General features: G+C 39.4%; 1 protein-coding gene across 3 annotated transcripts in view; it reads right to left on the bottom strand.

The window, feature by feature from the left end:
- Positions 1-5,640: 5,640 nt before the first annotated feature.
- Positions 5,641-16,200, bottom strand: part of ets1 (v-ets avian erythroblastosis virus E26 oncogene homolog 1) — a 35,255-nt gene continuing 24,695 nt past the window's right edge. For 2 of the 3 annotated variants that reach the window (XM_082503684.1, XM_082503686.1), the window contains 6 exons: positions 15,733-15,933; positions 15,370-15,447; positions 14,644-14,892; positions 12,718-12,978; positions 8,980-9,098; positions 5,641-8,799 (listed from right to left, as the gene is read on the bottom strand). In XM_082503684.1, coding sequence (XP_082359810.1) covers positions 8,584-8,799; positions 8,980-9,098; positions 12,718-12,978; positions 14,644-14,892; positions 15,370-15,447; positions 15,733-15,933 — 1,124 coding nt within the window. In that variant the 3' untranslated portion in view covers positions 5,641-8,583. The remainder of the gene's footprint in view (positions 8,800-8,979; positions 9,099-12,717; positions 12,979-14,643; positions 14,893-15,369; positions 15,448-15,732; positions 15,934-16,200) is intronic. The other variant, XM_082503685.1, reaches the window with a different exon arrangement.

Below are 16,200 nucleotides of genomic sequence, written 5' to 3'. Positions count from 1 at the left end.
CGGTCGATGAAGATCCAGGGCCCTGCAGGCGCTCTCATTTCGGGTGGGATAGCGAGGTGATGCCGTCAGGTCCAGGGGTGGCACCGGGAGTCAATGGTGTATTAACTGAGGATGTGACAATGGCAATAAAAATGCAAATTGCCATCCAAAGCAGGGGATGGCCTGGATCTGCCCTTCATAAGCCTGCATAATACAGTCAGCACACACCTGCTAAGACATGCGGTTCAACACGTCTCAAACATAACAATACAGTGAGTGAGAGGAAGGGAGCGTGTGCGTCTATCCTCGAGACCATAACACCGGTAACTAAAAGAGTTTTCTTATCACTGTCACTTCTCATTGATTTGTCTAGAAGTCCCTATTATGCACAATTTGTATTGGGTAAGAAAAAAAAAAGTTAATATGCTATTGAACAGCACTGGTCTCTACAAACCTTTTACCATTCTTCAAGTTATTTTTTGTTCTCATGAAAACGACTTCAACATGGTTTAACACCTATTTGACATTTTGAAACCAACATGCTAGACAGCACTCGCCACAATCAAAATAACACCAAAAGAGGAAATGTTTTTTAAAAGACTGATGGGTGATATTTCTAGTAGCTCCAGAGACTTGGGCAGTTCATACCAGGGTGCAGTGAAGCTATTCTGGTGTTATTAGAAAATCTGTTGTATCCTCATTGTTGTTAACTTTGGGCAAATTAATCCATTATGTTTTGTCTGATATATTCCATACTAAGGTTAAAGGCCAAGTGTGTAGGATTCAGCATGATTTACTAGCAAAAACTGTATCTCTGAGTCCAGTTCATTACACACACCCTCAATCATGGGAAGACTCTGATCTGACAGTTGTCCAGATGATAGTTATCAACAGCCTCCACAAGAAGGTTAAGCCATAAAAATGATAGCTGAAAAGGCTGGCTGTTGGTAGAGTGCTGTACTGAAGTAGATTAATGGAAAGTTTAGTGGACAGGAAAGTGTGGTAGCAAAAGGTACACATTGTCTCAAAAAGTTATTTCAAAAAGTTGGGAGAGCTTCACAAAGAGTGCACTAAGCTGGTTTGAGTACATCAAGGCTACTCTTGCATTCCTAATGTTAAGCCACTCCTCAACCAAAGCCACGAGAAGTGTCTCTTTCCACATAAAGATAAAGTTTGCATTTCATCATTTGGAAATCAAGGCCATACAGTCTAGAAGAGGAGAGGAAAGTCACAGAATCCAAGGTGTTTGAAGTCCAGTGTGAAGTTTCTGCATTCTGTGGTGAATTGCATTGCAATGACCAGTGGTGTCAGTTTGCAGTGTTTTATCACGTCCAAAGTCAACATTGTCATCTACAAGTAGATTTTAGATTAACTCGTGCTTCCATCTGCTGACAAGCTTTACGGAGATGCAGATTTCCTTTTTTAGCATTGTTTTGTTAACCATGTTATTACTGTGTTTGACCCAACTAACCTGGCCTGAACTGCCAAGAGGAAGATGAAAGCCACTATGAAAGCAACTTCAGTAACACCTTAGCAGTAACACCTCCATAACACACCACACTGGTGCAGTAATTTGTTGTAAAGGAGCATCAATAAATCAATGCATAAATCAACACACCTTTTCATAAGGTAAACATTTCTGTATAAAACTTTGTTGCTTGATCTTGGAAAATATTTGAGATATATGTATTAAAAAAAAAACAATAAGTTGAAGTGTAATTATAAATCACCTTCACTTTTCCATGATAGTCTATTTTAGTAGTCAGTAGTCTCTATGACATGGCAAACCTCCATAATCGTTTAGCAGGGTCTTTTTTAGACAATGGTTTTAAGTCTGTTTATGTTAGTGCCTGCATACTATAGTAACACAAGACAGCACAACTTTGAAGGGCAATAGGACATGAATTTGTCCTCTGATAACAGTTTTTTTTTTCCTTTTGGGCCATAAGGACCCACAGGGACACATTGGTTGTATTTCAACGCTGCGTAATGGAACCACTGAGCTGTTGTCTCGTGCGTCACAGGGATTCTGTTTCAACGAAGAGGATATAATGTTGGGCAGTGAAGATAGATGTAGTTATGTTCTATCCACAGCAGAATTTTAGGTCATTAACATTAAAGATTGAGCTACAGAAGAAATTAAAAGTTGGAAAAGATTTTGGAGTTCAGTTTACAATAACAATCAGTTTAAGGCACTTTATATTTTGAGATAAAGACCCTACAATAATATGTTGAGTGACATATTATATATTCCATATTATATGACATATAATAACATGTAGACACACGCTTTGTCTTCCAGTGTTGGATTTATGGTTGTTCCAGTTCTACTGCTTTCTTCACAGTTCATTTAGATGTTCTAACTGTGTATTCATGTAGTCTAATACGAAAAACTGTACAGTACAAATACTATAGCGTCACCACAACTTGTTCTAGTTCCATTCACAAACTCTGAGGAGTTTGACTGATTAAATGAGCCAAAGGGTGATTTACTTAATCTATTAAAAATTACTATGTTACTTAGGGACCAGACAACATTGCAACATCTGTCACATGCTTGTTATTTAGGATTTGTTGAAATTGATTCTGTAATCTGGCGCAGCAACTATTCTGCCTGTAATTACATTTAGATGCTATGCTGCTCCTTGATTCAAGGCAAAGGGCACATTGTGTGTATGTATTTAAATTTCCATGTATAAGTGTCACATATGTCTCTGCAACTAATCCTAAAATATTTTAGAAAATACTGAATATGGCTATTGATGAGTAAGTAAGCCCTTTAACTGTCTAATCTCTCACTGTTTTGTGTGTGTGTGTGTGTGTGTGTGTGTGTGTGTGTGTGTGTGTGTGTGTGTGTGTGTCTTGCATTTAAATGTGTACTACTTTAAATCAAAAACAAATCTTGTAATTTAACCAGTTGACATGTTACAGATTTTAGATAATACATACATTGCATTTGCATATATTGCAGTCATTATTATTCATACATTTGTAAATGTAATGATGAAGCAATAGCCTTCGTCTGAACACAAAATGGCTCGACGGTTAATTGCAAGTTACTTTAGAACCTCAAAAAATGGAGAAATGATCTAATATCCTTCCGAGACTGACAGGTGTTACACTTCTCACTTTGAACACAGGTCGCCTCTTCCTTTTCTGTCTCAGTTTTCTGTTTCTCACCTTGAGACACTGCTTAAATCAGTGGAAGGTTTCTTTGAATAAGGCACAAAAGGGGAGAAAGAAGAGTACTGTGTCTGCGTGAGCCAGCTTTGTGTCTCTGGATGAGGAAGAGGTGGGTATGAGTAGTATCATAATGATTTGGATTTCGTTCCAGGTCTCTTGGAACATGCACTGTCTGGTGAAGTATTTTAAAAAGCTGCCTCGTGAATGTGTCTGCTTTGGATCATCAGCCCAGTCAGAGAGAGGGAGGTGGAAGAAGAGAAGACCCACCTGTGTAACCTCAGCTTATCCTCTGCCAAGAACACAAAACACTGATCCAAGAGAAGAATATGGGTCTAATTTTGTCAGAAGACAGCTCTATCATATCATGAATCTTATCACTTTACATATTTTTTTTACATGGCAGTCTATTGTAAGGAGTACAACTGTCAATATAAAATATACTTGTCTAAATAAATACATTTAAACTCCCTGAAATAATAAAAATAACATATCAAATAAAAAAAAATACAAAAATATGTTTAATGATTATTTTTGTAACTTTAGCTTGTTATAGTGGAGCCAAACAGCTGTGGGCAGCAGGCGACAGCTTTGCATGTTTTTTATCTAGAGTGGAATTTATTAGAAGGGTTGAATGAGCCTCAGTGTGTTGGTTTCATTTTTATGTCACCTCATCAGTGTGCACGAAGCACAATTGTTAAAACTCAGACACACTATGGACGGAACGTATTTCAAAGGGAAACGATACGCCTCCTTTGAAGCACCACAGCAATATGTACAAAGGATGAATGTGTTTGACAAATTTGTACCACTATGACCTTGAGGTTATTACAGAATCAGGTCTTTACTCAAACAATTTTTCTGCGCATCTTTTTTGTTTGTCTTCATTAGTAAATCAAAACTATACGTTAATAAACACATCAGGCATACGCTTTTCGGAGACTTTATTCGATACCCCCATTTGCCTTCAGAACTGGCTGAACTCTTCATGGCATAGATTCAACAAAGTGCTGGAGACATCCCTCAGAGACTTTGGTCCATATTGATATGATAGCATCACACAGCTGTGGATTTGTTGGCTGCACATCCATGATGTGAATCTCCTGTTCTACTACATCCCAGAGGTGCTCTACTGGATTGATTGGATGATTGTGTTGGCCATTTGAATGCAGTGAACTCACTGTCATCTTAAAAGAAAGCAGTTTGAGATTATTTAAGCTTTGTGAGATACCATGAAGCAGCCACCAGAAAATGAGCAAAATGTGGTCATAAAGGGATAGACATGCTCAGCAGCAACACTCAGGTAGGTTGAGGTGTTTAAATAATGCTCAGCTGGTGCCTAAAGTGTGCCAGGAAAATATCCCCCATACCATTACACTGCCAGCACCCTGAACATTTGAGGTGAGATTGATCCAGATTATTATGCTGTTAATGCCAAGTTGTGATGCTACCATACAAATGTCGCAGCAGGAATAAATTCATCAGAACAGCCGACGCTTTTCCAGTCTTCTACTGTGTGCTATTTTATTGAGCTTATGTGAGTTGTAACCTTAGTTTCTTGTTCTTATTTGACACAAGTGGCACCCAGTGTGGTCTTCTGCTGCTCTAGCTCATATGCTTCAAGTTACAGTATATTATGCATTGAAAGATATTCTTCTGCATGCCTTGGTTATAAACAGTGGTTATTTGATGCTTTCTGAACAATTTGAAGGATTCATTTTCACCGTTCTGTAGAAAAGCCCTGAGATGGTGGTGCAGGGAAAACCCCAGCAGATCAGCATTTTCTGAAAACTTAGACCAGTCCGCCTGTTACATGTTTCATTCAAAGTCACTTAAATCACCTTTCTTCTCCATTCTGATGCTCAGTTGGAACTTCAGCAGGTCAACTTGACCATTTCTACACGCCTAAATACACTGAGTTGCTGCAATGTGATTGGTTAATTAGATGTTCACTTTAACAAGCAGTTCAATAATTGTACCTGATAAAGTGTGTGGGGTATGTACTTTGACATGATTAATAGTTTCTCTTAATTTCACTTCATATTTTACAAAGTGATCTGCAGATGACTGAAAACTCTAAACTAGGGCTGTTATTTTACTGCCCAGTTATTGTGCAGTATTATCACAGTGACAATAGCACAATATCTGGAAATGCAAACAGCAATATTAATAACACTATGATTCAATTTCATCATTTAGTTGTTGTTTGCTGTTCAAGAACAGTATTGAAGCCAAAGTATGAATATAGGGAGCTGTAAAGAGACTCTGCAAATCAAAGCACGTTACTTATATACATACAATATTTCCATATATTTTATTTTCAATAATGGCATGTAATCCCTACATTTCCCATCCATACTCTCATTGAACTGTGACAAAAATCTATATTTAAACTATATAGAAAAGTGAAGAAAATCACTAAGTAGGCAGATGGTTAACCTTTCATGTGAACTTTCACAATAAAAACACCACACACAGTGATAAAATCTTTCTTCACATATATTTTATAACATTTTGAAGTACATTAAGTACATTTTGGAAATAGAAGCTACAGTTTATAAAACCTTTCCAGCAGAAATCATTGATGGGCCAGCATCAGCCTTTTTACCTCTAGCAGACAGGTCTATTTTCTATATAAAAAATGAATTCAAAAACAAAAACAAAAAGAAATTAGCTACATTATTTTGTCCTGCGCTACCTTTAAATTCCCATGAAAGCACCAGCTGTCTGCATCTCGTCTTTTATAAAATATAAATTATTGAAAAATATTCAAATGCTTGTGAACTAAATACAATAAAAATGATCTCATAACAAAAATACAAAGACACTATAAAATATACAAAAAAACATCCAAAATAACAAGTTTTCCTTCTGAATCCATTCCGAGATATGCATATGCCACAAAATATTGTTAGGTGTACACTTGCCTGACTAGGTTTCATTAATACATAAGACCTGCAGTAGACTGTAGACTCTGACATTTAACAACAGTATAATTTCCTGACAAAGTAAATGTCAAAATATTAACATTTTAGGTAACAGAAATGTTTTCTCCGAGCACATTGATCTTATGAAGCCAACCATACTAACATTATGACGTTTGTGTTGGGAGGAAAAAAGAAAACATTTTTTTAATACAAACAGATAAAAAATAAGTCTTTTAAGCTCACTTTAATACAGAACACTGACATCAGAAAAATACCTGAACAATACCAAAGAAAAAAGAAAAAAAAAAAGAGAGAAAGAAGATTTTCAAAACACTGGTGTGAACATATGCAATAAAGGAATGAACATACAGTGCAGCTTATTCCTGAACCAACTGTTTAACTTCCAATTCTTTATCTTGGATAAGGAAACACTAAGCCAGTGCTGAATAACAATGGACAAGCTTGTTACCAGTTACACAGTATGAACGTATACATCATCTCTTACCTAAACTCAGCCGGTATCCAAAATCAAAAATGAAAAGAAAAAAAAAAAAACATCAGCAAAGACGTTACTCTTTGTCCTTAAGCTGTGTGCTTTCTGACGTATTAACAAAAGATAAAAGACGACATTTCACGAATACGTGAGAGGTTTCTGGTCCCCATCTCCTAACGTTGTGGGTGCACCGTGGCCAAAGACCTCACATGGGCTTTGGTTATTATTCCTGCTTTGTCTTTTGCTTATTTGTGTAATCTGGGTCTCAGTAAAGCATTATGAAACAGAATCTGTACAAATAGACATCTCAGAAGCTATTTTCATCCATATGGGTAACTTTCAGCTACTGTAAACAATAACATTGTATTCTAATATAATACTCAACTTTGGCATTTCCCATAAGGCTAGTGTACAGCCACTGTTCCCACTGTTTGGGAGGAAACTGTTGCCAATTTGCTTGTAACCAGTCATTCATTTCTGAACTGAATGTAGATAAGTTGCAAAAGAATGTAAAATTGAAATGGAAGCCTCTGCCATCCGTCCTATATTTCTCAAGCAAGTTAACTTGCATCACTTGTATCAACCTGTCGTCATCAGACATCACGAGAGATCACCTACATTATCCACATCACCCATCACCTTCATCTATCCTCTAAAGTTTCAGATTCTCTATAGTCAACATTTATAGTCAGTTTTCCTATTACCTGACCTGCTTTCCTACACTGTACCTTCACACTATACTACCCTTCCTTATGGCCAAAACGTACAACACATTTGAAAGAGAATTATGCAAGATAACATCAGCAAACCAACTTGCAATTTTACTCTCTAGGCAATTAATATGAAAACGTGTCTAAAAGTAAGCTTACATGGGCAGTGAAATGAAATTATGCATTTAATCTGCACATGAAACAGCTCCTCTTACTCCTGAATTTCCCCATATAAGATTGTCTACAGTTTGCTAATACTGGTGGTATATGCAAAAAAAAAAAAAAAATGCACGACTTTCAGTCACAATATGCGTCTCTAACGAGGTGGCAAACATGTACATAAAGGTGAACGTGTCAGTTTCAAAAGCAACGGCTACTTTCAGTTGTCTTTCAGACACTCTTGCTATGAGTAACCTCACCAGGTCTTCACACTCTACAAAGCAAGGGGCCAGTGTCTATAGTGTTGTCTGATAACGCATCAGCACATTTCAGTTGAAAGTTCCTTGAGAACAGACGAGTAAAACTTGGCATCTAATGTTTGGTTCCACTGTAATACCGTCACTGAGAACAATGTGAAAAAATACCCTTTACAACACTTATCCAGAAGATGTACAGCGACTGTTTTGAGAAATCGGCATTAGTATGGTGGCACAAGCATAAACAGCAATTTAAACCAGACACTTTTTTTTCCCTTTTGTTTTTTTTTTGGTCCTAGCTGAAAAAAGTCTGTCACTGCCAAAGGGAAAAACAGTAAGCATGTATGCAAGTATGAGATTATACCTTCCTCAGTTCAGTTCAGGTTTTTTTGGCAACCGTTTTCTTAGCAGGAACTTTCCGCTTCGTTTAGCCCAACATTTTTATTGTCTCTCTCTCTCTCTCAGTTCTCCCCCACTTTGCTACTTAGTCAGAACAGAACCTGAAATCTACCCGGTAACGCTTTGTCTGCTTTGAGCTGCTAAATGACACCAGTATAAGTCACTCATACACACATACACACATGCGTGCACACACACGCATCTCAAATGCAACAGGGTAAGAATACAGGTTTTAGGCTTCTGCCTTCGGTTTTAAAATTATGGTCTGAGAGACAGGAGCTCAAAGTTGACAAAGACCACAGTTATTCGTTTAAAAAAAACAGCAAAAAAAACCCAAAAACCAAAACAAAACATTTTTGGTCCCCAAAATAATTGGTTTACCAATTCTATTAAACAGTTAAGACCACTTTATGAGCCTCAGTCCAAGTGACTCCTTAACTTTTTGTCTTCACTTCCTTTTTTATTCTTTCATATCTGATTCACTCGTCCGTATCAGGCTTTACATCCAACATTGCATGCAGCTCCTCGGGAGTGTACCCCAGCAGGCTTTTCAAGTCACAGACAAAGCGGTAGACATAGCGTTTCCCAGATGTCTTGTGGATGATATTCTTGTCATAGTAGTAACGCAGGCCACGGCTCAGCTTCTCATAATTCATCTTAGGCTTGTTTTTTCTTTTGCCCCACCTTCGAGCAACCTGAAAAAGCACAGTGAACAAGCCTGTCAAGATGTGCCAGAAACATTAGAATACATACTTTTGTTGAAACTTGCAATTAATTGAGCTACATGGAACAAGCAGCCATCTTGTTCATCTGGCTAACTACTTAAGACCTCCCAGCACGTGTGCTAGATGACCAGTGGGGTCGCAACCTCTCACCTCATCTGGGTCAGAAAGCTTGAACTCCCAGCCGTCGCCTGTCCAGCTGATGAAGGACTGGCAAGACTTGTCGGTCAGTAGCTCCAGAAGAAACTGCCACAGCTGGATGGGGCCACTGCCTGCAGAGCAGATGGGGGTGGAGGGGGAGAAGGTGTTCGTTTAAGAAGAAGAGCTATACACACTGAGAGGACACATTGTTGTTTGTGCAGATGCCAGTTGCTGTGGGGATTGATTGAGGTGAGGCTAAGTTCAGAGCAAAAGAGCTCCTGTTGTTGGAAAATGCTCCCAAGTCCCATAGTCTGCTCAACATTTTATCGAACTAAACTAGTATATTTCACATAACAATACGCCGAATCTAGGAGATATATTCCCATCAGTCCATGTGCTATGCAGAATGTGTTGAGGAACAGCACTGTCTGTACAATGTCCTGTCTGTGATAAAAGTCACGGCCAGAAGAAGCACGACACTAAGTACTTATGCTATATATGAAAAGTGTTACATATTCATGCTAATTATTCACTTAATTTGAAAAGAGGAACAAAGTAAAGCTTCTAATCTGGGTCAGACTGAAGTACAGCAGTGGAACTAAATGTCGTCCCAAGCACAGAAGTCCCATTCATCATGTATTCCCTTGTCTGCCAGTTGCCCTGTGCAGTATGTGAATTTAGAGTGAGAGGCTGTGTCTGCAAGAGTTCCACACTGATGAAATCACTATTTTAAAAATAAGAAGGGCTGCATTTAGGCTTCAGCAGCACATCTACTGTACTTGAATAGAGTCTGTTTTAAGAAAGAGAGTAGTTGCCAAGTTCAATGCAAAGTTAAGAGGGTGCATTTTTCCAAGAGTAACATTAAATGAATAAACTAGTAAAACATCATTTCAATGTCAGAGCAAAAAGTGTATTAGAGTTCATGGAAAAAAAAAGGAGGGAAAGCAGAACAAAGGCAATAAAAAAAAAGCCTGGTTTTGTCTCTGAACTAGATTCACTGCAGTGCACTTTGATCGTGTGGTTTTTTTTTTGTTTGTTTTTTTTTTTTTCAGCATACACATGAACCCACCCACTTTTGAGGCTTGCGTGTTGAAATCACACCTGCCAGTGCAGCACACCGCCTAAGCAAAACTGGAGCTAAGCAAAAGTCACCTCTCTCGAGTGCCTCAGAAAACCAAACGTAGCCTTTTTGTAACAAAAACAAAAGCGTTCAGGGAAACAGACGTGTGGGTTGAACAACTCGAAATTTAGAGCCCTCTAAGGCCTCGCAGGGACTGAAGAAGAAGGTGCATGACAGCAGCCATTCCGAGTTTGGAAAATAAGTGGCTCCGCAACATCGGGTGTCACTCATACAGAAAGCTTTGACTCGTGTTCCTGCTGCAGTAACTGTGAGCCCACATAAGGGTAATACCAGAACCTCGTGCTTTCACGCCACAATGTAGGCAACCCTTTTTAAAATATGTTATAATCTTTTCACAATGGGGCTCACTGAACAAGCATAAGGTTGGGGCTCGTCTTCATAACGATAAGTATTGAATCCATGGCAATATGAGTCTAAAACCTATATGGCTATTTAAAGGACGATAATTCAAAGGTGTGGATAAAAAATTTTAAAGGCGAGACCAGCTAATATTGACTGGCAAATTACTATTTTTTACAACGTTGCAATGCAAAAGCCCTCTATGTGTACGAGCAAATACATGCAATAGTGAGACAGAGAGCGAAATATCATGAGCCAAAATGAGAGTTCGCTATGTTGTAAGGTGGCCTGATGTTATTGCAGACAGAGGTGTAAATGATGAATTGTCGCAGGAAACCACGCAGATGGCAACTGGAGCCTTATCTCCCTGCAGCCTTATCAGGTCCCCTGTCCTCGTTACAAGTGTCACCTGTCACCCCGTGACTTAAACAGGAAGTCGAGCAAGAGCAAGCTGTCGAGCTGTCATAAACACTGTTTTGGAATTGTACAAGAGGTTGTTTCTTTATTTTGAGGGATTTCTTTTTTCCAGATAGAGGTCTCTTTCTCTCTCTTGCTCCCCCGATCCTTTTTTTTCTTCTTCTGTTTTTATTCACCCACCCACACATGCACATGGGCAAACACAAAAATGCTTCCATCTTTGAAAGACCACAACTCTCTTTGCACTACTCTTTAAAATAGCAGGGTCCAGAGCGGCAGTTAGAAGTTTTTGGTTGTTGTTTTTTGTCTTAAAAACTGGAGTGTTGTGGCATTATTACCTTCATGGTTATAGTTTCATAGTCAAAACAAGTCTCTTCTCACATTAGGCCGAAAGCAGCTGCCATGCTTTCCTTACAAGTACACAATTTGGAGTTGAAACATGCAGTACATAAAAAGACAGATTATGAAACTATGCAACTATGACTCGTTTATAATATGTTTACGCCGTGACTGCTTGCAGCCAGTTTGCATTGCCTCTGCTGGTTTAGCGTGCAGGGAGAAAACAGATTTAGATCATTCTAGAGATGCTCTGTGCCTTGGTCTAATCCATTTGGTTATAAATTCATAACTATGTCGTTCCAACATTTCATAAATGACTTATTGTTCTAAAGGTGGCTCTTGAACTAATGACCATACAGCTGACCAATTAACTTGTGCATACCAACTTTGGGGCACTCTGCAGAGATCTGATGTATGCATTGTTTGTGACGTTGGAAAATATGCTTGGATTTCCCCCTTTTTCCAATACTGGCAGTCTTACTGCCATGTGACTGTAATTTAAACAAGACCGAAAAAGTCCCAAACACTCTGTGAAGAGTCGATTCAGCGTCAGCGTTCAACTGTGTCAGTGTTCAGCTGTGTTTACAGTTCAGCTTTAAACTAGAATAACTTGAATTAAACCCCTTTGCAGGGATTTGACTTTTCTCTTCGTATGTTTGGCAATTGACATTAAAAGACAGCTAACTTGAGGCCAAAAAAACAGAGCTATTTATGTCATCTTTCTTGATTCAAATTAACTTAAAAGTTGAATTTATGGCTCAGTGCTGATAAACGGTTAAGAAGTAGCAACAGCAGCAGTTGGGTTTCTTTTTTTTGCACCCTTTTGAAACTAAAAGTCATGCCAGATGCTAAAATAGTGCATTTGCTGCACAAGAGCCTTTAAAATATCTCTCCATCTTACTGAACTTGAAGAACATACATAAAGGAGCTTTTTCAGCATGCATGAGTGAGAAGATGCCTCATGAGATGAAGAGATAATTTTACTCTGCTCTGGTGTTATGTGCAGGGGCAGGCATAATTTCTAAGTTTCACGAGCGTTGCTAGGACGACCTGGAAAAAATAGGTTGAGATGCGGGCTGCCGATAAGAAGAAGGTAGATGAGAAGACAGAAAAGAAGAAGAGAAAAAAAAAGCGAGAGAAAAAGAAGTGAAGTAAAAGGAGGCATGAGTAAAATCTGTTTTATTTCCTGTGATGTGCATAACTTGGGTTGCCTGGGTAAAAGGTGTGCTTTTTTTCTCTTCTTTGGTCTAAAAGTGTTGCATTCAGGCACCACAAGATTTGGCACTTTTGCAGAGCATCAACAAGTTTGTTACACCACATTATACACTGCATTTTGTGCCCTACAGAAGTGTTTATATTAAAATTATATTCACAGAAATCAACAATCGGACTGGTTTTCCATAAACGTCTACCGTTTGCATGCACGCGATCAGAAAAAATACATATAGACCAATATTACTCTTTTACTGTAATGACTGCATATAAATATAAAATGTGATTTCTAGACATCTTACCTGTGTATCCTGCCAGTGCTGCTGCTGGGATGACGGGTTTGTCCTTGCTGAGGTCTGAGCGCTCCCTCACATAGTCTTTAAAGGTGCCCTTGGGCTTGTGGCCATGCAAGGCAGCGGGGTAGTCTTCTGAGTCAAAGCTGTCATAAGACGGTACCCGCTGCAGGCTGCTAAATGAAGACTGGCTGCTCCAGGACTGGGTCAGTCGGTCGCAGCTCTCATAGCTGTCAATGCTCTCAAACGAGTCCTGGCCACCAAGCTTACCTGGAAGGGAAAGGGCGAAAAAAAAATTAAAAATTGGCAAGAAAGCCATTGTTATGTAGGTAGAAACTCTAAACTCACATTACTGTGATTTCAAACTCTGACATTGTTTGTGGACAAGTTATATGATATTAAAATTTTAGCATTTAGGCCAGTTTGATGATGGCAAAAATCTTAAGATGATTCCCGTCAATGTTGCATTGATGTTGGCATTGCACATTAGTGATTACTCAGTTTTATAGCATTATTCAATTTGTCACAGTCACACACAGGCTATGTTTTTTTAGTCATCCCAAGATGAACCAAGTCTACCACAGCCTGATGGAAAGTGACTTTGGACTTTCGGTAAGAGCCAAAGTTGAACCGATGGAAAAGAAATAAGTGCACTCGCTATATGACACAGATAGATTCTATGACAAATCACTATTACCTCCAAAACTGTCGGATGGCGAAACTTGAACAATAGCAAATAACTCTGAATTAATTGCGAAAACCTTGCTGAGATTTGACAAAAGGGACATTAGCCACACCTTAGAAGTAAATTGTTTTGCTCCTCACTAAGCTATAGCTTATTGCTCTGTACAGTGCCACGTCCCTCCATTTCACACCTCATTTCACTTTCACAACCAGCATTTGGGTTTGATTTTAAATGGAAGACATTCACAGAAATTGCCCCGCTATTTTTGGCCTTGATGACGATAAGAGGAGTCTTTCAGTGGTAAGCCATTAACAAATGACAGATAATGCCATGCCGCTATTGATGCTGAAATCTTCAACTGGTAAAATTGGAGCCACATGTGGATATCAATTGTGCTACAAGATACTTTCCCACGTCGGGAGAGCACAGTTCAATGCGCAAACACTTGGTATGTGTGATGCATGGGGATTGGATCTCAAGCTTTGCAGGCAAATGCTTAAAGCACTGGATGGAGGACTCGTATGGTTTACATGGCACTTGCTAATAATTTATACAGCTGGGGATTTGGGAGAAGAAAAACCCTAGCTTTATGGGTAACGGTCTAAATCATACCGCTAATTCCTCTGTAAACTATTGCTGGGAGAGAAAACAAGCTCGAGCATTCAGAAAAGCAAACAGTTTCATGAGAAAACCCCACGCTAACTGAGGATGACACCTCTATCTCCTTACCCAGAACCCTAAGGTTGCGCCGAAGAAAGGAGGCCAAGAAAAACAAGAAAGAGAAAAAAAAGACCTTTTTTTTTTAAGGTTACACCACTTGAACTGTTTTACATAAGGGACATGCGGCAAGAACAGAACACATTGTGGCTTTGGTTCGTGTATCGCTCTGACAAAAACAATAGAGTTTTTTTTTCCCCAACCCAGTCTAGAGTGTACAAGTCGGGTTTGCTTGAACCACAAGCCAACCAGAAGGCCTGCTTTTCTTCTCTTCTAATACTTGCACACTGATGTGGCATGACAAGATTCTGGTAGCTTCAGCACAATCACACGCAGGCAGACACCCATAGAAACCTTCAACTTTTACATGCATTCAGACAAACTCAAGCAAGTGCATGTGGTAAGCAGGTAATTAGAGCAAACCTTCTGAGTAAAATGTAAATGCACCACATTTTCACTGCAAAGCTAGTCCCACATTCTTTAATGTCTCCTCAAATCTCAGCCACATACTTATGCATTGTACGATCGCTCACCTCTGCTGAGGCGTCCCACGCACATGTTGTCAGGTGACACCACCTCTTGCTTGACAGAAAAGTAGTCTCCCGGCATGCCGTTGAGGGCCGTGTCCCGGAGGATGACCGCAGCAGGGTATTCACTCTCATATTTGAGGGTCAGCAGTTCTTCTGAGCTGATGGGATGAAGTGTCTGGTAGGACTCTGTGATGAAGCCGGGCTCTGAGTATTCAGAAGGAGGGACACACTGAGCGTGCTCAACACCATAGCCTGGAGCAAACAAAGGGAAATGAGTGTAGATAGAAAGCAGAGAAGGAAGGCAAGCAAGGAGCAACACAGAGGAGGAAGATCGATCTTAAAAGGAGTGGAGTCATTATCCCTCTTGTGCTGAGCCGCCACCGAAGTTCTCGGCACGTGAATAGTCCAAAAGAAAATATAGCCCTGAGCACACGGGAACAATCTTGTAGATTTTCAGCAAGACATATTGATTGAAGCTAAACTCAGCAAAAAATTCACAGTGATGCCACTGTACGTGTGGTCACTATTCATCTACAGCTGCAAAGATGTACTGAGGATCTATATCTAGGAAATAAATCCAAGAAAAAAAATGTGTGTGGGGGGATTATTTGCTAATGCTAACCAACTTGCCACACTGAACCACCTTATCTACTTCCTCTATTTGGATTCCCTTTCATATTTTAATATTTGTTTTCTTATGCTATCAGATTGACTGTGATGAATACTTACTGACAAAGTAGTCTGAGGTAAAGCGGGATTCCTGGAAGTTAGAGTTGAGTCCATTCATGGGGTAATGCTTTGTATCCTCTTCATGAAAAATAGATGGAGAATGAGAATCAGTGACCTCATCATTGATTTTATGTATCGTGTAACTGCATCCTGCTCTATCAAAAATTAATGACCTGAGCTAAATCGTGTCTTCCTGTTTGGCTCCTGTTACAAGAGCAAATACCAACAGTCCTAAACTGGAGTAAGCAGTGATGTCAGCCTGTGTAGTGAGAGCTTTCTTATTTGACTCGCATCACAAAACTGAGACTTTTAAATCTCTTAAACTCATCTGATAATCAGAGGATAACCATCTTACGCTGTTACCTTTTTGAAGCATTTCCAAATGCTCCCAAAGGATGTCGCCCACAAAGTCAGGCGCCAAGTCCAAGAATCGCTCCTTCCCCATCGCACACAGGCTGGCTCCGTTGATGCCAAACTTGTCAAAATCGACGTTCTTCAGACTGAATTCGTTCACGGTCCACGTTAGCCACTCGGCCACGTGCTTTTCTGTCCACAGTCTAGGATCTGCACAGGATTGCAAAGAGTGGCAGTTACTGTTAAACGTCGACAACACCATCCAGACACATTTACTCAAATATTCAGGTCAGCTTGTGAATGATACAACAGGACAGATTCTCATTTTTTGCAGTCTGAGCTGGAGCCAACTTTCACTTAATAACCTACAGCAAAGTGGGAAGCTGAAGTGACTGTAAACCACAGTTGTAATGAAAAGCTAAAAAAATCATAATTTGCAGATCACATGGGTTGCTGTAATTGCTTCAGTTTTCAATG

The sequence above is a fragment of the Aulonocara stuartgranti genome, assembly GCF_965226115.1.
Source record: "Aulonocara stuartgranti genome assembly, chromosome: 14".
NCBI classification, from domain to species: domain Eukaryota; kingdom Metazoa; phylum Chordata; class Actinopteri; order Cichliformes; family Cichlidae; genus Aulonocara; species Aulonocara stuartgranti.
This window is presented reverse-complemented; position numbering and strand designations above follow the sequence as displayed.